This window comes from Tupaia chinensis, unplaced genomic scaffold, assembly GCF_000334495.1.
Source record: "Tupaia chinensis unplaced genomic scaffold, TupChi_1.0 Scaffold144171_1, whole genome shotgun sequence".
In the NCBI taxonomy this organism is placed as follows: domain Eukaryota; kingdom Metazoa; phylum Chordata; class Mammalia; order Scandentia; family Tupaiidae; genus Tupaia; species Tupaia belangeri.
The window spans coordinates 380,826-402,171 of NW_006204027.1; the positions used below are offsets into that span (position 1 = coordinate 380,826).

Here is a 21,346-nt window from a genome sequence, read left to right on the forward strand (position 1 = left end):
AGAAAAATGTGTCATGACTTTTCCAACAACACAATACTTTCTCTCTCTCTCTTTATTTTTTAAGACAGATTTTTGCTATAAGGTGTGAGTGCTCACAGGAGAGAAAGAAAGCAAGAAATCATGCCCCAGAGGGCATAGCCATGCCACAATCCCTTCTCCTCCATTCTCCTTTTGGGATTTTGGGCATGCATGAACAGGTAACTGGCATGAATTTCAAACCTCCAGGTTTGGGATTCAAACCGCAGTGGCCATGTGGAGCCCAGTGATGTAACCATTATATCATCTGTTGGTCCCATCTCAATGACCCAACACTTTCATGACTTGCTAATTACTGCACGTATTTCTGTTGACTGCATGTATGAGTTCTTCCCTTCCCCTCACCTTTTTTTTTCCTTGAGAGATTTCTGCTATCAGAGAGACAGAGACAGAAAGCAAGAAATCACTCCCTAGAGGGGATGGCATACCGCAATCCCTTCTCCATTCCCCTCTCAGGATCTTGGGTACGCCCGTACATGCACCCGGCAAGAGATTAAGCCGCCAGGTCTGGAACTGGAACCACAGTGACTATGTGGGTGTCCAGCGACCTAACCATTACCCCATCTGCTGGTCCCTCCCCTCCCCTTTTAGCAGTGAAAGATGGAAATTTTACAGGGATTTAAAGACTAAACTGCTGAGACCAGATTAGCTATACTCGTCCCTGGGAAGACTGGTAGAAATTGAAGTTCTGTTGGTAGAAACTGACAGCTGTAATGATGGAAACTGAAGTTACTGTTCTTGAACTTCTAACTGAACCACAAAGTGCCCATGTTTGGGTACCCGAGAGCACCTAGCCCTCCTGCTACCTTACTGTATGAGCCTCATGAACTTGTCAAATCATCAGAGGACGGGCTTGTGTAGGTGTGGCCCAACGAGGGCGGTATCTTGACCTAAGGAACTCAACCCCGCAGTCTCAGTGCTGCCTGTCAAGGGACTTCCTCTTTCCCCATTTGCCATGGCCCTTACCAGGGTCTGTGCCTAGTCACCGTCACCCAGTTAGAAATAACAGAACTTAAGCTTGTTTTTTGTGTGTGTGTTTTTTTTTTTAATAATTATTTTATGGGGGGAACCAGCTGGTGATGTGGTGGTTAAAGCACTGGACACTCCCACATGGCCGACCATGGTTTGAGTCTTGGATCTGGTGGCTTGCTTTCTCCCTTTCCCTCTCTCTCGGTGTCACTCTCTCTCTGGTCAAATTAAAATGAATGAATAAATAAATTAAAAAAAAAATAACAATTATTTTATGAGACCAGCAGATAACATAATGGTTATGTTGCTAGACTCCCCCATAGTTGGCTATGGTTCAAGACCTGGACCCAGCGGCTTGAACTCATGCTGGGTGTGTGTGTGCGTGCGTGCGTGCCCAAGACCTCGAGAGGGGAATGGAAGAGAAGGGATTGTGGTGTGGCCATCTCCCACTTGGGGAGTAATTTCTTGCTTTCTGTCTGTCCTTCTCTTTCTGGCAAGCACACATGTCCTATAGCAAAAACCTCTCCAAAAAAAAAAAAAGAACTATTTTATTAAACTTTATTTTATTTATTTATTTAAATTTGACCAGAGAGGGACAGAGTGAGAGAGAGAGAGAGAAAATGAGAGTAAGCCACCAGGTCCAGGACTCAAAATGTGGCTGGCCACCTGGGAGTTCAGCACCCTTAATCACCACACCACCTGGCCCCCCAGGTCATAAGCTTGTGCTTTAAATGTGCCACATATTCAAAATGGATTCTCCTTAGGAAAAAACAGAAGTGATGTCTAGAATCTGCCCACTCAGGCATCCCACAGATCTAAAGAGGATGAGAACCTACCGGAAAGCAGTGCTCAGTTACCAAGGTATGAAGCCGGTCATGGTCTGAGCTAGAATAGAAGGAGAGACATATTAGTGACTCCTGCTTAAATACTCTCTGAAAATAGAAAACAATTCAATTCATTATTATAACCTTTTCTGCACATCTACTGTAACCCAGGTAATAAGCTAACCTCCAGAGACACAAAGATGAAGAGTAACATGATTTACGAGAAAATCTTGGAATTTAATAGCAGAGTAAAATTATGTTTGAACCTCAAGAACAGAAATAAATTTCTCTGAAATTAGTATGCATCTTTAAGATGGCAGAGACCAGGCTAGCAGGTAGCGTGGAGGTTAAGGCTCTGGATCCCATATGGCCAATTGTGCAGTACGAGCCTTGGACCCAGGGGCTTGAAAATCACTCCAGGCACATGTGGGTACATATCCAAAATCCTGAGAGGAGACTGAAGAAGGGATTGTGGCGTGGCCATCCCCCTGGGCAGCGGGAGTGGTTTCTCACTTTTTCTCTCTCTCTGGTAAGTGCACACGCCCTTATAGCAAAAATTAAAAAAAAAAAAAAAATGGCAGAGACCCTGGCTGAGACACAGGACTGGCTTTTGCTCGAAGCTGGCTGGAATACAAGGTCCAAACACTTACAGCAGTCAAAGCTCCTTATCTTGTCTCATCTCTGACACACCTTGTATCTTACAGTCCCATTTCTGAACCTTGTCAGATAATCATCTGTCTTTTCTCCCGTCCTCAGCTTGATTGCTGCCAGAGTAGCCTACTCATGCTAACTATGAAGTAATAGGATGGAAACAGCTCCAGGAGACAGGAATTTAGGAGGGCTTTTTTTTATTTATTTATTTTGATTTTTTAAAATTATTTTTTGGAGACGTTTTCGCTATAGGGCGTGTGCGCTCGCCAGACAGACAGAGAAACATAGAGACAGAAAGCGAGAAATCACCCCCCAGGGGGGATGGTCACACCGCAATCCCTTCTCTTCCATTCTCCTCTCAGGATCTTGGGCACGCACGCACACACGCCCGGCGTGAGTTTAAGCCACCAGGTCCGAGACTTGAACTGTGCTCGACTACGTGGGAGTCCAGCGACATAGCCATTACGCTAACTGCTGGTCCCTAGGAAGGCTTCTAACTGAGGCATTACAAATAAACCTACAACCCACAGATTCCTCTCTTCCAGACACACGTGCATGACTTTTCACTACAGTTTACTATTTTATGGGCAGTTTACCTCTCTGTCCTCTTTGAAAAATGTTGTTCTCTAATCCCCAAGTGGGTAAGGGATTAGTTCTAACGTGATTAGCTGCTTCCCTTCCACCTCCACTGCTAATGGAAAACATTTCAACACATTTCCCTCACTGCAGGACTAGACTAGACTGAGGTGTGATGACAACTACCATGACAACCACCATGGCTGGCACCTCTGAACGAACTCTTCCTACTCACTATCCTGGCCTAGAAGACTTCAGTAGAAATAAATTCCAATTTCTTTGAGTTTATTTACCATTTGACAGTAGGACTTATACTGAAAATAAAAGACAGACAGACATCGGCATCCTCAACATAATAGCCTGAGCTAATGTGAAACCATTCCCACTATAGACATCTAGAAATGCAGGATAAAACAGAATACAGACATACACACGTTTAGACACTCCAGCTCAAACCCTTGTGTGGCAGAAAGGAAGAGGAACCAAAGCCAGAATGGAAAGAATGCAACAGAACAGCATCAGGAGTGCGTGAGGGATCCAGAAATAGATCCTAACAGCTAGGAGACTGACTCTTCCTGAAAGCCTGGGCCCCTGAAGGGTTGGGAGCTGGACCTGACGTTCCCGCATAAAGCGATGACTCTCAAAAGGAAAGGAAGACTAGAAAGATAGTCCACCAATCTAGAGATAAAGCTCCTCTCTGTCTAGGGTTGAGGAAAAAAATAAATAAAAATAAAAATTCAAAGCTTGGGACCAGCAGATGGCATAATGGTTACATTGTTGGGCTTCCATGTAGTCAACTGTGGTTCAAGTCCCAGATCTGGGGGCTTAAGACTTGTGCTGGGTGAGTGTGCATACGTGTCCAAAATTCCAAGAGGAGAATGGAGAAGGGATTGCAGCATGGCCATCCCCCCAGGGGGTGACTTCTTGCTTTCTGTCTCTTTGTCTCTCTCTTTCCAGTGAGCACATGCTCCCTATAGCAAAAATCTCTCTTTAAAAAAAGCAAAGCTCTAATTCTAAACCCAAACCACGCTCAGGTATGGTCACGAAATTCATGGTAACTATATGGTATAGAAACTCTTAAACTAAGAAATTAACAAAAAAAGTGATACCTGGCCAAATGATACCTCTGGGGTGTCTGGTGAAAACACAGATGCTCACTGGGAGCACATTTATAGCTTAGGTGGTTTGTAATTCCCTCAGAAAAAATCATCGCCACTGAAGATCTGTTTATAATGAAACATTACAAAACACACCTGGAACCTACCTATTGATAGCAAAACTCCACAGACACGGACGTCAAGCAAAACAATGGCATGAGGAAGCTCTAGGATTGGTCTCTCTCCAAAAACAGGAAAACTGATCAACTATTAATATTTTGCAAGTCTAGTCTTCCCTGGACACTTCTGGCGACCATGGGAATGCTCGATGAGGGAGACTGAGAGACTGCCTTCCACCCCGCCCCCGCCCCCGCCTGACGTGGGGATGGGGACCTGCACTGAGAGAGGATGGAGGCGCTAGGGTGGGCAGCAGAGGCCATGCTCTGCAGCGGCTCAGAACTGCATTTTGGTCGCTCTGAGGGACAGCACAGGCCTTGGTTTTGGTCCTTTTAGCTTCAGTGGCTTCACCCCCACCAGCATCCATCAGAAGATTAAAGTGGATAAGTACCCCTGTTTTTTTTTTTTTTTTTTTTACACTTACTTATTTCTTCCATGAGTGACAGAGAGAGAAAGAGAGTGAGCACCCCACCAGGGATGCCACACCATGATACACCCCCAGCCTTGTGCCAGCCGTTGGTCACAGGCAAGCGTATACGTGGTGCACTGGAGGAAGTCTCTGGACTTGAATCAGGAATGTTCCCTGCAGGATCGCCTCGCAGAGCATCATGTTCTACCCCCACATCGCTGTCTGGCCCCCTGTTTCATTATTCAGCCAGACAGGGAAGGAAATCTGTTTCGGGTCACTGGCTGACCACAAAGATAATGAAACAGAAACTCAGTGACTACACACAAGAAATATACAGCTAACTAAATGAGTTTGGGAAAGTCACAAATGAGCAGTGACAGCCCCGATGAGCCAGGTCAGCAGTTCCTGCACAGGGAGAATCTAATTCCAGTTACCATACTGTAATACTCAGACCGTCCAGTTCTCCACACAGTATTACAATGCATGTAAAGAAATAGAGAAGCACAGTCCATTCTCAGGGCAAAAAGAATATGACAGAAACTGTCCCTGAGGAGATCCAGACATTGGGATCACTGGTCAAAGACACAGCAGCGGCACAACGCTCCTGATGCTGCAGCCACATGGTATGGGCCACGTGAACCCTGGGTTCATGTCCCAAGGGTCTCCTTGCACACATGTAAGCCTTTGATCCTGGCTGGCTGAGGCTGGGGTAGGTAGGCCCATAGTGTGAAGATCCTGCTGGAATGCCCTCTACTCCATCTCTCTCCCTCCCAGTAAAAAGTAAGAAAAAGAAACTTGGGGGTAAAAATCAAAGAAAGAAAGAAATTCTAAAGGGAATTCTTTAGGTTGAAATAAAAGGACAATGGATAGTAATTCAAAGCCACTAGAAAAAGAACACTGGTAAATGTAATAGACAAATAAATATAAAAGCCAGTACTACAGCCCTTTTCTTTAATTCTTCATTTTTAAAAATATATATATATAGTTAAAAAGGCAAATACATAAAGCAGTAATTGTAACTTCATTTTAATGGGCACTCCGTGTGTAAGGATGTAACCCAGGCCAGTTGGTAGTACAGTGGTTGGGGCAGCTGGGTCCCACATGGCAGACTACACAGTCTGAGTCTTCTTTATTTATTTATTTATTTTTGAGAGGTTTTCGCTATAGGGTGCATGCGCTTGCCAGACAGACAGAGACAGAGAGGCAGAAAGCGAGAAATCACCCCCTCAGGGGGGATGGCCATGCCACAATCCCTTCTCCTCCATTCTCCTCTCAGGATCTTGGGCATGCACGCACACGCGCCTGGCGTGAGTTTTAAGCCACCGGGTCCAGGACGCGAACTGCGGTTGACTACGTGGGAGTCCAGCGACATAGCCATTACGCTAACTGCTGGTCCCACAGTTTGAGTCTTGTACCCAGTAGCTTGAGAAACACTTTAAGCATGTGTCCAAGTGTGCTCAAGATCCCAAGAGGAGAATGGAGGAGAAGGGACTGTGGCATGGCCATCCCTCCTGGGGAGAGTTTTCCTTTTTTTAAAAAAAAAGAAACTATTTTACTTCATTTTATTTATTATTATTATTATTATTATTATTATTACTATTTTTAATTTGCTATAGGGCACTTGAATTCACCAGAGAGAAACAGAGACCGAGAGAGAGAAGGAAAGTGAGAAAGCAAGCTTTCTCTGGGATTCGAACTGTGGTCAGTCATGTGGGAGTCCAGCATCTCAACTACCATACCACCTGCTGGCCCTGGGGAGAGCTTTCTTTCTCTCTTTCTCTCAAGTGAATGCACGCACTCTATAGCAAATTAAAAAGAACTTTTTAAAAGATAAAACCTATGGGGAACCAGCAGTTAGCATAATGGCTATGTTGCTGGACTCCCACGTAGTCGACTGCGGTTCGTGTCCCGGACCCGGTGGCTTAAAACTCATGCCAGGTGCGTGTGCATGCGTGCCCAAGATCCTGAGAGGAGAATGGAGGAGAAGGGATTGCGGCGTGACCATCCCCCCTGGGGGGTGATTTCTCGCTTTCTGTCTCTATGTCTCTGTCTGTCTGGCGAGCGCACGTGCCCTACAGTGAAAATCTCTCCAAAAAAAAAAAAAAAAAGGTAAAACCTATGATAACAATAAAAAGGAACAGTGTTCATACATCACTGACACTACCTCAGTATTACTCAAACCACATTATTATAAATTATTATGTTAATTTTAACCTCTAAGGTACCCATTAAAAAAAACCAACAACAGAGAAAATAAAGAAGAGAATCTAAATATAAGAAGAAATGGCAGTAATAGAGGAATTCAGGACCAAAATACACACAAAACACAGAAAGGGACCAGCAGTTGGCGTAATGGCTATGTCACTGGACTCCCATGTAGTCAACTACGGTTCAAGTCCCAGACCCAGTGGCTTAAACTCACGTCGGGCACATGTGCGTGCGTGCCCAAGATCCCGAGAGGAGAATGGAGGAGAAGGGATTGCGGTGTGGCCATCCCCACTGGGGGAGAGGGAGTGATTTCTGGCTTTGTCTCTCTGTCTCTTTCTTTCTGGAGAGCACATGCACCCTATAGCAAAAACCTCTCTAAAAAAAACAAAAACGAAAACAAACAGATAATGCATTATCTGACATGCACTAAATATGGATGAACTCTGAAGCCCAGCACTATCATGCTGGTTGATGCTGTTATTCAGCAGGCTGAGCACACACGGGAGTTCAATTCTTGGCCCACCCTAAAAGTCATCCATGGTGGTGAGAGCCTGGAGTCCCAGGTACTCAGGAGACTGGGGAAACAGTATCATGACACTGAAGACCCTGTCTCTTTAAAATAAATAAATAAATAAGGGTAAAATGGGCCAGCTGGTGGTGGTGGTTAAAGATCCCACATGGCCAACTCTGTGGCTCAAGTCCCAGATCCAGAGGCTTTAAAAACATGCCATGCATGCTCGAAATCCCAAGAGGAGAATGGAGGAGAAGAGACTGCAGTGCGACCATCCTGGGGGTAGTCATGACGTCTCACTTTCCCCATCTCTGAGTGAAATGAGCTAGTAAAGAAATGACAAATACTGTAAGATTTCACTCATGTGATGTACCCAGATGTACCTGTTAGTCCGTGTGGGACGCTGTAACAAAAATATCATAAACTGGGTTGCTCTTAAACATTCATTTCTTAAGCGCCAGGGAGTCCAAGGTCAATGCGCTGGCAGACTTGGACGCGTGGGCAGATTCGGTGTCAGAGGAGCTGCCGCCCTGCTGTGTCCTCTCACGGTGCAAGGGGCAAACAAACTCTTTCAGGCCTTTTTATGAGGGCCTTCACTCCATTCATGACGGTTCTACTCTCATCACTTAATAGGCTCCCAAAAGCCCATAGTCCAGTATCATCGCATGGGGGTTAGGATGTCATCTTATGACTTTTGGCGGATAGAAACACTCAGAGCATAGCATTAGGACAGGCCGATTCACAGAGACAGAAAGAAGAGTGGGGGTTACCAGGGGCTGGGAGGAGGCAGCAGGTAGTGATAGCCTAACAGGTATGAGCTTCTGTTTGGGATGTATACAAGCTCTGGGAAAGGTTAGTGGTAACGGTTCTACACCTCATGAATGTACTCAATGCCACTAAACTATACTTCTTTTTTTTCAAGAGATTTTTGGTATAAGGCATGTGTGCTTGCTGGAGAGACAGAGAGAGATAAAAAATGAGAGGTCACGCCCCCAGGGGGATGGCCACACCGCAATCCCTTCTCCTCCATTCTCCTCTCAGGATCTTGGGCACGCACACGCGCCTGGCATGAGTTTAAGCCACCAGGTCTGGGACTTGAACTGCGGTTGACTACATGGGAGTCTAGCAACATAGCTATTACACCAACTGCTGGTCCCCTAAACTTAGAATTTTAAAAATGAATGGTTAGGGCCAGCAGGTGTCATAGTGATTAAGGGCACTGAACTCACACATAGCCAGCCATAGTTCGAGTCCCAGACCTGATGGCTTTCTTTCTCACTTCCCCCCCCGCCCCCTCTTTCACTCTGTCCCTCTCTTGTCAAATTAAAAATAAATAAATAAAGTTAAACAAATAATTCCAAAAAAAAAGAAAAAAGTCCTTAAAGAAATGGTTACAGGAACCAGCAGATAGCATAATGTTTATGTGACTACGTGACTAGACTCCCATGTGGTCAACTGTGATTTGAGTGCCAAACCTGGTAGCTTAAAACTCACGGTGGGCGTGTGTGTGTGCATGCCCAAGATCCCAAGAGAAGAATGGAGAAGGGAATATAGCATGGCCATCCCCCCTGGGGGGAGATTTCTTACTTTCTGTCTCTCTGGTGCATGTATATGCCCTATAGCAAAAATCTAAAAAAAAAAAAAAGAAAGAAAGAAAGAAAGAAAAGAAATCACTATAGCTTCTGATTTAAAAATAAAATACCTGGGCCAAGGGTGGCATGGTGGTTGAGGTGCTGGATTCCCACAGCAGTTTGAATCCTGGAACTGGTGGCTATTTTCTCACTTTTCCTCTCTGGTGAGCACACGCACCCTGAAGCAAATTTAAAAATAATAAAATGATAAATAAAATTAAATAAAAATAATTTTTTTAACTCTGTAACTTTTTTTCTCTTTTTTTTTTTGAGAGGTTTTCACTATAGGGCGCGTGCGCTCGCCAGACAGACAGAGAGAGACATAGAGACAGAAAGCGAGAAATCACCCCCCAGCGGGGATGGTCACGCCGCAATCCCTTCTCCTCCATTCTCCTCTCGGGATCTTGGGCACGCACATACACGCGCCCGGTGTTGAATTTTAAGCCACCGGGTCCGGGATGTGAACCGCGGTTGACTACGTGGGAGTCCAGCGACATAGCCATTACGCTAACTGCTGGTTCCCTTAACTCTGTAACTTTTTAAAAGAATTTTATTTAACTTTATTTATTTATGTATTTATTTTAATTTGACTAGAGAGGGACATAGAGAGGGAAAGTGAGAAAGCAAGCTGCTAGGTCCAGGCCTCGAACCATGGTCGGCCATGTGGGAGTCCAGTGCTCTTAACTACCATGTTACCTGCCAGCCCCAAATAAAAATAATTCTTTAACAACAACGAAAAAAATCTGTTTCTAAAAACAGCAGTAACACACAAAGAGAAGAACCAAAACTAAAAAAAATAATAATAATAAGAGAAAATGGACTTATAGAAGATATAGATTTTTGGGACCAGCAGTTGGCGTAATGGCTATGTGGCTGGACTCTCATGTAGTTGACCGCAGTTCGAGTCCCGGACCCAGTGGCTTAAAACTCACACCGGGAGCATGTGCGTGCGTGTCCAAGATCCCGAGAGGAAAATGGAGGAGAAGGGATTACGGCATGGCCATCCCCCCTGGGGGGTGATTTCTCGCTTTCTGTCTCTCTGTCTCTCTCTGACTGTCTGGCGAGTGCACACACCCTATAGCAAAAACCTCTCAAAAAAAAAAAAAAAAGAAAGAAAAGAAAAAGAAGATATAAATTTTGGAGTTATCTAACAGATTTTAAAATAACTGTGAATAGGTGGCCAGCAGGTGGCGTGGTGGTTGAGGTGCTGGACTCCCACATGGCTGACCATGGTTCAAGTTCCAGATCTGATGGCTTGCTTTCTCACTTTCCCTCTCTCTCTGTCTCTCTGGTCAAATTAAAAATAGTAATAATAAATAAAATTAAATAAAAGTCTTAAAAAACTATAATCACTTTTATGTTTTATATTCAGAAATTATATGATAAAACAAATCATTTTAGCAGGGAACTGGACACAAAAATATCAAATGAAAATTTAAAAAAATTTAACACAGTTGAATATCCCCTATCTAAAGTAAACAAGGTTAAATATTTCATATCCAAAAATACTTGAGACAGAAGTATTTCAGACATTTTTCAATTTAGATACCCTTCAAAGAGGGACCTGGGAGAGCACAGAAAAGACAAACTGCAGCTGAAGGGGGAGCAGGAGGGTCTTTTTTCCTTTGGAAGGGTGAATAAGCCACATGAGGTACGTCAGCGTTTTTACTGCGACCCGCCAGATGTTGGGTCAGGTGTAGAACTGTTTTATTTGTGCCATCATCTCAATGCTCAAAAAGTTTAGAATTTTGGAGCAGAATGATTTCAGATTTTCAGATTAAGAGTGCTCAACCTGCATAAAACTAAGAACTCAATAGGAAACTTTCACAGCACATTCGATACAACTGAAAAGTGGATAGGAAACTCAGAAAAATAACTAGACTATAACTAGAGGGGAAAAGAGACTGGAAAATATGAAAAGGGTGGAGGACACATTTGGCACACAGTGAAAAGACGTAGCATATATATATATTCAGAATCACACAAGGAGACGAGAAAGTGGAGCAGAAGCAACATGTGAAGAAATGTTCTCAGTGAAAATTCACCAACACTGCAAAAAAAGCACCCAAAGATTCCTCCATTCTCCTCTCAGGATTGTGATGTGGCCGTCCCCCCGGGGGGGGATTTCTCGCTTTCTGTCTCTTGGTCTTGTCTCTGTCTTTCTGGCGAGTGCACGCGCCCTATAGCAAAAACCTCACCCAATTAAAATGAAGTGGGTGTGGGGAAAAGAAACAAAACAAAGAAAAATGAAGGCAAAATTAAAAGAAGGCAGAAACAAAAAAAACTAGATAACAGTAACATGGAAAATAGACAAGGCAGTGACTAGAATCAAAGTATTCTATGGTTCTCATAACATTAAGTCAAAGATGCATGTTAAACATCTTAGTGATACTCACTAAAAGAAGATAAGTAGAATTCAACACTTTCAAACAAGAAGAAAGAATAAAAAAAGGAAGAGGGGGCCAGCAGGTGGCAGGGAGATTAAGGCAGCTGGATCCCATATTGCAGACTGAGCAGTCTGAGTCCCGACCCAGTGGCTTGAAAAATGTGCTGGGTGTGTACGTGCATGCCCAAAACCCCAAGAGGAGACTGGAAGAGAAAGGACTGTGGTGTGGCCATCCCCCTGGGGGTGATTTCTTTCTCTTTCTTTTACTCTCTCCCTAACCCCTCCCCTGTGAGTACACACACCTGTAGCAAACTGAAAAGAAAAAAAAAATGGGAAAAAGAAAATATTATTAACCTACACATGAAGGAGAAAAGCAGTAAAGAAAAATAATAATAAATAGAATGCATAAAATAACATGGTAAGAAACAAAATCAAACATACAAAAAACACCAAACGATAAGATAGCAGGTGTTGAAAAGATAATGACCAGCCCATGGCATGGTCATTAAAGAAACTGGATCCCGGGAACCAGCAGTTAGCGTAATGGCTATGTCGCTGGACTCCCACGCAGTCGACCGCGGTTCGCGTCCCGGACCCGGTGGCTTAAAACTCATGCCGGGCGCGTGTGCATGCGTGTCCAAGATCCCGGGAGGAGAATGGAGGAGAAGGGATTGCGGCGTGACCATCCCCCCTGGGGGGTGATTTCTCGCTTTCTGTCTCTGTATCCCTCTGTCTGGCGAGCGCACGCGCACTATAGTGAAAAAAAAAAAAAAGAAACTGGATCCCATGTGGCTGACCTTGCAGTTTGAGTCTTGGACTTGAGGGCTTGAAAATCACACTTGGGTGCATGTACATACGTGTCCAAAATCCCAAAAAGGAGGGAGAGATAGAGAAGAAAGGATTGTGGCATGACAATCCCCTGGGGCAGAGGTGCTTTCTCACCTTCCCACTCTCTGTCTCTCTGGCAAGTGCATACATCCTCTGACAAAATTAAAGTGTGTACATAAATGAAAATATATACATACACATACACACACATACACGTTTCAATCCTTCCTCCTCCATTTCTCACTCTTTTCAGGATTTGGGGCATTCATATACATGTGCCTGGTGTGTTTTTCTTTATCCTTTTTTGGAGAGATTTCTGCTATTGGGTGTGTACGCTCACCAGAGAGACAGACTGAGAGACAAGGAGACAAAAAGCAAGAAATCACCCTGCAAGGGGGGGATGACCATGCCACAATCCCTTCTTCTCTATTTTCCTCTTGGGATTTTGGGCATGCACACACATGTGCCCGGCATGAGTGTCAAGCCACGAGGTCCGGGACTCAAACCAGCATGCCACCTGCTGGTCCTATCTGGTGTGTTTTCCAAACTGCTGGGTCCAGGCCTTGAACTATATGACGGCCATATGGGATCCAGTCACTTTAACAACCACGCCACAGGCTGGCCCTGTGTAAATTATTTTTTTCTTTTTGGAGAGGTTTTTGCTATAGGGCACATGAGCTCGCCAGAAAGACAGAGACAGAGAGATAGAAAGTGAGAAATAATCCCCCCTCCCTCCGGGGAGAGGGCCACGCTGCAATCCATCCCCTCCATTCTCCTCTCGGGATCTTGGGCGCGCACACACATGCGTCCATGTGAATTTAAGCCTCTGGATCCAGGACTCAAACCTCAGTCGACTACATGGGAGTCCAGCGACGTAACCTTTACGTCTTCTGCTGGTCCCGTTTAAAATTTTAAGAAGTATAAAACACTGTTTACATACAGTTAGTAAAAGTATAAAAATATACATAGGAATGACACAGAAGATTGAGGTTCTCTGGAAGAAGGGAAAAGATAGGAGAGATAGAACTTTACTACATTTATCTATCCCCTAAAATTGCGAATTTTGAAGCAAATATGACAAAATGTAAATACCTATGAACCTAAATGGTACTTTTAAAAATACAATTGTTGGAAGTTATGATGTATTTTTTCTATGCAAAAATGTGTCATAATGTTTCCAACAAACCAATATGTTTTATATTTTTTTAAAAGAATCATTTTGACTTTATTTATTTTATTTGACCAGAAAGGGACAGAGTGAGACAGAGAAAAGGAGAAAGCAAGCCGCCAGGTCCAGGACTCGAACTATGGTCAGCACTGTGGGAGTCCAGTGTCCTTAATCACTATGCCACCTGCTGGCCCCTATGTTTTAAATATTTCATAATTTAAAAAAAAGTTTTTTAAGTGAAACAGAAGGCATAGCCTCTATGGCACAGTTGTAGCATATGCAAATGCAGTGTGGGAAGACACATGGCAACTGTGGGTTCAGATCTCAAGCCCAGCTGACCTGAAACACACAACTGATGAGTTGGAGGACTTGGGGAAGAGGATCTCAGTGTGAACAGGTCTTGTTGGGGGTACTTCTTTCTTTCTTCCTTTCTTTCCTTCTTTCTTTATTTCAAAGTTTTTTTTTAAAGTATTTCTTTTTTAAAGAATTATTTAATTTTATTTATTCATTCATTTATTTTAATTTGACCAGAGAGAGAGGGAAACTGAGAGTCTGGCACTTGAACTGTTGTCGGCCATGTGGGAGTGTCCAGCGCCCCAACCACCATGCTACCTGCTGACCCCTGGGGATGCTTCTTTCTCTCTCTCTCTTATATGCACGAACACATGTTGTAATAAATAAAATCAATAAACTTTAAAAAAAAAAAAAAGAAATGAAAGAAAAATAAAAAACAAGTACTAGCTTTTAGAGTACAGGTTTTGGGTTCAGAGGAGCATAGTTCAAAGACTGTCAGGAATAGTCCAAGGACTAGCATTTAAGATCATTCTTAATGTTGACTTTTCATTTTACTAGCAGCTTTGACTTGATCAAATAAGAAAAAGTGGGAAATTTTCAAAAGAAAACTTATTCAAGGTGCCAGCAGGTGGCGTAGTGGTTAAGGGTGCTGGACTCCCATGTGGCCGACAGTGGTTCGAGTCCCAGACCTGGCGGCTTGCTTTCTTACCCCCCCCCCAACCACCACTCTGCACCTCTCTGGTCAAATTAAAATAAATAAATAAAATTTAAATAAAATAATTCTTTAAATAAAAACTTATTCGAAATAGTTAAGGAAAGGAAGATGTACATACATAAGACGAGCACACAAAAAGGATCAGGATATTGGGATCAGATGAGGTGAAAACAGTAGTCATAGCAGTAGAGTCCCAAGGTTTGCAGCTGACAGAGTCAGACAGTAAAACTCCCAGAAGCGGGGAGAAGAGTCAAGGAGTGCTTCTGTCACTAACTGCTTCCCATCTAAGACCTTCTCTCACCATAGAACTCCTACCTGAAGGGAAAGAAAAAACTCGGTGCAACACCAAAACCAGAATACTGTACCTGGAATAGAAGCTGCTGAGAACAGAATGAGTATAAAATACGGGGTTCACTTACTTGTTTAGACAAAGGTGAGCTTCAATAAAGATATCCTTAGCTTTTTCAGGGAAGTCTTTGGTTTTAAAATTAGCATCAAATTCTTTAATCTTCCGGATTCTGTAAAAGTAAGCCTGAGAATCATTTCTAAAGATTTCACACAATTTCTAATAACTCACAGCTTATATTAACCTCCATTAATGTCTATCCATTTATTCAATAACTGTGTTTTTAATACATAAAGTCCTATAAATTCAACTTAAAAAAAAAAATCATTACCAGAGGGCACATGAGCTCATCAGAGAGAAAAAAGAGTCAGGAAGAGAGAGAAAGGACTTCCCAGCGGGACATAATCATGCTGCAATCCCTTCTCTTGATTTCTCCTTCCCATCGGAATCTTGGGCACACACACACACACACACACACACACACGTGCCTGGCATGTTTTTCAAGCTGACAGGGCTCGGATTTGAACCACAGTCAACCATATGAGATCCAGTTTCCAATGCACAGCTCTTTAACTACTACGCTATGGGGCCTGCCCTTTCTTTTTTTTAAAAGAATTATTTTATTTAACAGGGACCAGCAGTTGGTGTAATGGCTATGTTGTTGGACTCCCATGCAGTCGACAATAGTTCGAGTCCTGGACTCCATGGCTTAAACTCACACCGGGCACATGTGAGTGCATGCCCAAGATCCTAAGAGAAGAATGGAGGAGAAGGGATTGCCACAGGGCCATCCCCCCTGGGGGGTGATTTCTCGCTTTCTGTTTCTCTGTCTCTCTGGCGAGCACACGTGCCCTATAGCAAAACTCTCAAAAAAAAAAAAAGAATACAAAAAAATTAATTTTATTTAACATTATTTATTTATTTATTTTAATTTGACCAAAGAAAGACAGAGTAAGAGAGAGAGGGAAAGTGAGAAAGCAAACAGCCAGGTCCGGGACTCGAATTGCGGTCAGTCACGTGGTAGGTCAGCCCCCCACCTTGCTCTTAAATCAACCATTTTAAAGAAAGATCAAGGTGCTGTTAAGACAAGCTGGATTCTACATGGCTGATTCTGTAGTTCAAGTCCCAGCGGAGAGGCTTAAGAAACATGCTGGGCACGTGTGTATATGTCCATTTTCAGAATTCTGACAGAAATGAGAAATGGAAGAGAAAAGACCACTCCCCATGAGGGGTACCTTCTCCCTCTCCCTCTCTCTCTCAAGCAAAAATGTTATTATTACTTAGAATTTTAAAATATATGAGAATTTAAAATACAAAAGAGTCCTACACGCTCCAAAGTTTACTCCCTAACTGAAGTGACAAAAATTACCAATAACTGCTAGGACACTATAAATTGGAATGGACACTATACATTGGAATGTCCGCATTATTCTGCATTAAACAGAGTCTATCAGAGAGGAAGGAAAAGCTATCATGTTATTGAAGTAGTTATGGTCAACCCCATTAGCCCAAGAAAGCCTCTCTTTTATTAAGTAGCAACAGAAAATTTTATTGTAATATTAACTCCCATTTGTCTCAGACACCTACGACACTTGTGATGCCACGTTCTTCTTCAATCGCTCAGTTCTCTGTGTCAGTCCTTCCTTTGAAAGAGATGACATGCGAGCATCACCCTCAGGAGGCACATAGGCATCAAAGATACCAGCTGTTTTTAACAGAAGAAGAGAACGCTAAGTGTTGAAAAACTGAGAAAAAGTCATTTTTTTAAAGAATTATTTACCTTTGCTAATTATTATTCTTATTATCATTCTCCAATTTGACCAGATGGAGACAGAGAGAGGGGAGAAAGTGAGAAAGCAAGCCACCAGGTCTGACACTTGAACCAGTCGGCCATGTGGGAGTCTAGTGCCTTTAACCACCACGCCACCTGCTGCCTGCAAAAAAGTCATCTTAAGATCATATAAAATTGAGAAGGATTGGGACCAGCAGTTAACATAATGGCTATGTCGCTAGACTCCCACGTAGTTGACCGCGGTTCGAGTCCAGGACCCGGTGGCTTAAACTCACGCCGGGCGCACCCAAGATCCCGGGAGGAGAATGGAGGAGAAGGGATTGCGGCGTGACCATAACCACTGGGGGGTGATTTCTCACTTTCTGTCTCTCTGTCTTTCTCTGTACAGCGAGCGCACGCGCCCTATAGCAAAAACCTCTCCACAAAAAAAAAAAAAAAGAAAAAAAAAATTGAGAAGGATTTTGGATATAAAACAGACTAATGAAATAGACTTCTACATAGAGGGAATCATACTATGGTATTGAAAAAGATACAATTTAAGTCTTCTTTCAGAGCCTCAATTTCTACTACTACAAATTGGGAAATTTTCATTCTTGCCTTCCAGGAATACTACAAGAACAAGTTCAAAGATGTTCTCATAAAATACAGTGTATGTAAATAATCAGTGATGGGGCCACCAGGTGGCATGGTGGTTAAAAGCTCTGGACTTCCACATGGGAGACATTGGTTCAAGTCCTGAAACAGGTGGCTTACTTTCTCACTTTCCTTTCTTTCTCTCTCTGATCAAACTAGAAAATAATAATAACAAATAAAGTTAAATAATTATTTAAATAATAATCATTGAGGCTGAACTGATACAGTGGTTAATCAAATGATGTTGAACATATCCCAAGTCATTCCAAGTTCCAGAAGATTTCTGAAAGAAAATAATTAAGTAAGGGTTCCAGAAATACCATGCCTTACCTGTGCAGGCCAGATGTATGGGACGCTCCAAACGTTCTGGAGGAATGACCAATCCTGCTTTCCGGGCATGTTCTCTGAACTCCTGTTCTGTTTTGTATTTAGGTTCATAAGTAGGGGGTGTGAAGCGTTTTTTAGTTCTTACTGGAACTACAGCTGTGAACTGAGTGGCCAGGACTGGCTGAAAGGTGAAGGAAAGGTTAGGATTTAAGCAATCTGGAAAAAAAAAAAAAATCTATCTTGAACAAACTCTAAGCAAAACCCTGTAGATAGGGCCTATATCAAGACTGTTCAGAACAATTATTAAACAATTATCACAGGGAACTGTGACAGCTATGGATGTCTCTTACTAGAAGGTGGTGAGCAGCCTTTATTATTATTATTTTTTTTTTGAGAGGTTTTTGCCATAGGGCGCGTGCGCTCGCCAGACAGAGAGACAGAAAGCGAGAAATCACCCCCACGCCGCAATCCCTTCTCCTCCATTCTCCTCTCGGGATCTTGGGCACATGCGCACATGCGACCGGCGTGAGTTTTAAGCCGCCGGGTCCAGGTCACGAACCGCGGTCGACTACATGGGAGTCCGGCGACATAGCCATTAACGCCAACTGCTGGTCCCAGAGCAGCCTTTATTAATAGCACTCAACATCTACCTAATTGGGCTTTCTTTTGGTGCTTTCTGTAGTATAGGACTGTGCTAACTCCTTAGGGTACAGAGTTCATTAAAACAAGGTTACTACTTTTATTTGTTCATTTTAGATTTCTGCCATAGGGTACATGCACTCTGTGGAGAGAGATAAAGACACAAAGAGGGTAAGCGACAGGATTTGGGGCACCCATGGTCACAAGCCTGGTGTGTTAAACAGGCCCCCTGGTATGTAATACGGATTCAAATCACAAAGCTAAACTGTGGGATAGCAACGCCTTAATCATCACGCTACCTGCCGACAAAAGGCTACTGCTTTTAAAGAATTTCTGGTCTGATGGGGAACTTACACACAAATTCAGTACTGAAATGACCAGAATGCTATTATTAGTGCATAAGCAAAATTATTTTGCGCATTTTACTCAATTGAGTTTGCTCATTTTATGAGGAGTCTCACTGTAAACTTTATATTTTCGTTTTAGCTTCCAACTGATCTATAATTTCTTTTAAAGCAGACCTTTTATCTCCGATCACGTGGTTTGCTCAGGCAGAGACAGTGACAATCCCGATCTCCCTTTCGAGCTACTTTCCTACATCTCAGGGAATTTATAAGAATCGAAGAGATGCGAGCCCACCTGCCAAAACAGACCCAAACGAAACTGGAGAGACCTAACCCCACGATCTCGTTCGCCCTCAAGGCCCCGCCCCGGCTCTCTACTTGGCCACTAGCTCAGTAGCTGGGTCCAGTAAACCTCTAACTCCTCAGCCTGGGTCGGCCTCGATCGTCCAAGGTCACCAAGAACAACTGCACAGCAAGTATCCCCATCTACTGGGTCCTTCTCCTCCAGGCCCTGAAGTTCTAACCGGCCGTCCCTACCCACCTGCCGGGACCACCATCCCAAAGCCCTGGATAAGCAAGGCAAGCTCCGAGGTATGGGGGCTGCCATTTTGCTCACGCAAAGGCTGCCGGGACGGGAGCTGAAAGTGGAGCGTGAGGTAAGAGAGAAGGCGCATAGGGTGGAGCCAGCTCCGAAGTGGAATTTTCCAGGGCGCGCGCCCTCCGCTGAAATGTGAGCAGCGCGAACGCGCACGTGCTCGTGGGGATGAGAAGGAGGAGCAGGGAGTAGAATCGCGCGTGCGCAATGGGACGAAGTTGGGGGTAGGGTGGAACGCACGGCTGTCACGCGCCAGCCAGAGCTTTTTTGAGCGCGAGTTGCGCCTGCGCATAGGGCTTTTCGGGTGCGTGCGGTTGCTGCCAGCTTGTATGCTTGGCACGGCGCTGCTGCTTAGTTTTGGTAAAAAATGAGGTGTGTCCCCGATCTCAGAGAGCTCGGACACAGGTGTTTTCCTTCAATGTCTCGAGTAAGTTGGAGCTTCTTGGATCCGAGAAAGGGCGGATAGTTTCTGGATCTATATCTGACGTCAATATACAGTGTAGCCTTAAATCTAAACCCTAGTTTTTCTGGAAAAGAAAACTGTATCCTGTAAAGAATTAGGGGAATTGATTACTGTATTTACCAAAGCGAAAGACATGTGGATTGAGAAAATATTTCGTCATTTTAGAAAAGTCACAAGTTTAAGGTCAGCCTGTGGTCTGGTGGTTAAGGTGGCTGAATACCACATGGCTAGTCTCGCGTTCAAGTTCCATACCACCAGCAGGTTAGAAAACACGCCAGGAGAGCGTTTGTGTCTGCCCCAGATCCCAAAAGCAGGGGAAATGGAGAAGGAATTGCAGCGTGCTTGGGAATTTTCAAGGCATTTTTTAAACTTTTAATTTGCCAGGGGACACATGCACTCTCTATAGAGAAACCACCCTCTGTAGTGGAAGGTCACTTGCAATCCCTTCTCCATTTCTCCCTACTTTTATTATTTTGGGAGCACATGCGTATGTACTTTGCAGGTTTTTCAAGCCACCGGTTGGGAATGCCCAGTTAGCCATGTGTGTGATCCAGCTGCCTTAACCACCATGTTGGCTAGCCCTAAGGCACCTAGTACATATTAATTACTCCTCATCTTAAATAAGAACAACATTCCCATTTTATATATGTGGTTGGTTTGTGGAGTAATTTATTTAGGGTGAGATAGCTAATAGGTGGCAGATTTGAGATGCAGATCCCACCAGTCTTATCTCCAGAACCCATGCACTTGACTACTACAATGTACTGCTTCATATTCAGCCGTTCAAGGATTCTTGACATTGGGATCATCCTAGAAAATCTAGTATTATAAATGTGTCTGAACTGCTAACGCTCCTCACACACTTACTGGTTGGTTGGTTGATCTTGTTGAGCCTGTCAATGTTTATTGAGCACTTACCTACACTAGTTTGCAGTGAGTCATACATATAAGAGTTTTAAGGGGCCGACAGGTAGCATGGTGGTTAAGGGCGCTGGACTCCCACATGGCCTACCACAGTTCAAGTCCCAGACCTGGTGGCTTGCTTTCTCATTTTATCTCTCTCTCCCTTCCTCCCTCCCTCTCTGGTCAAATTAAAATAAATAAACAAATAAAAAGTTAAATAAAATAATTCTTTAAACAATTTTTGAAAAAAAAAAAAAAAGAGCTTTAAGTCTGTAATAGAATTGCTACAGAGGTAGAAGGAAGTACTAAAGAATATCACAGGACCCAATAGAAATTACTTTGGGTTTGGGGATCGCATGTATTAAATCTTGACTTCTCAAGTATATTGTAAATTCTTCAAGGGTAAGAATGTCCCAAATTCTAGCATCATCATGATGTATTTTTTTAAAAAATTTTAACTTATGGGAACCAGCAGTTAGTGTAATGGCTATGTCGCTGGACTCCCACATAGTTGACCATGGTTTGCGTCCCGGACCCGGTGGCTTAGAACTCATGCCGGACGCATGTGTTTGCGTGCCCAAGATCCCGAGAGGAGAAGGGATTGCAGTGTGACCATCCCCCCTGGGGGGTGATTTCTCGCTTTCTGTCTCTATGTCTCTCTCTGTCTGTCTGGGAAGTGCACATGCCCTACAGTGAAAATCTCTCCAAAAAAAAAAAAGATGCTATGCCAGGGACTGGATATAGGAAGTCTCCTGTTACCGATGGGTCAAAGTGATCTGTTAATGTTTGTGGGTGTGACTCTCTCCAGGCCGTCTGGAAAAGAA

At 43.6% G+C, this 21,346-nt stretch overlaps 1 protein-coding gene across 2 annotated transcripts in view; it reads right to left on the reverse strand.

The window, feature by feature from the left end:
• Positions 1-19,267, reverse strand: part of MRPL45 (mitochondrial ribosomal protein L45) — a 21,609-nt gene extending 2,342 nt beyond the window's left edge. The window contains exons 1-5 of one of the 2 annotated variants that reach the window (XM_014583224.2): positions 19,103-19,267; positions 17,582-17,794; positions 16,414-16,531; positions 14,900-14,998; positions 1,842-1,890 (exon numbers count right to left, since the gene is read on the reverse strand). In XM_014583224.2, the coding sequence (XP_014438710.1) occupies positions 1,842-1,890; positions 14,900-14,998; positions 16,414-16,531; positions 17,582-17,794; positions 19,103-19,235 (612 nt within the window). In that variant the 5' untranslated portion in view covers positions 19,236-19,267. The remainder of the gene's footprint in view (positions 1-1,841; positions 1,891-14,899; positions 14,999-16,413; positions 16,532-17,581; positions 17,795-19,102) is intronic. The other variant, XM_006166087.3, reaches the window with a different exon arrangement.
• Between the last annotated feature and the right edge of the window lie 2,079 nt (positions 19,268-21,346).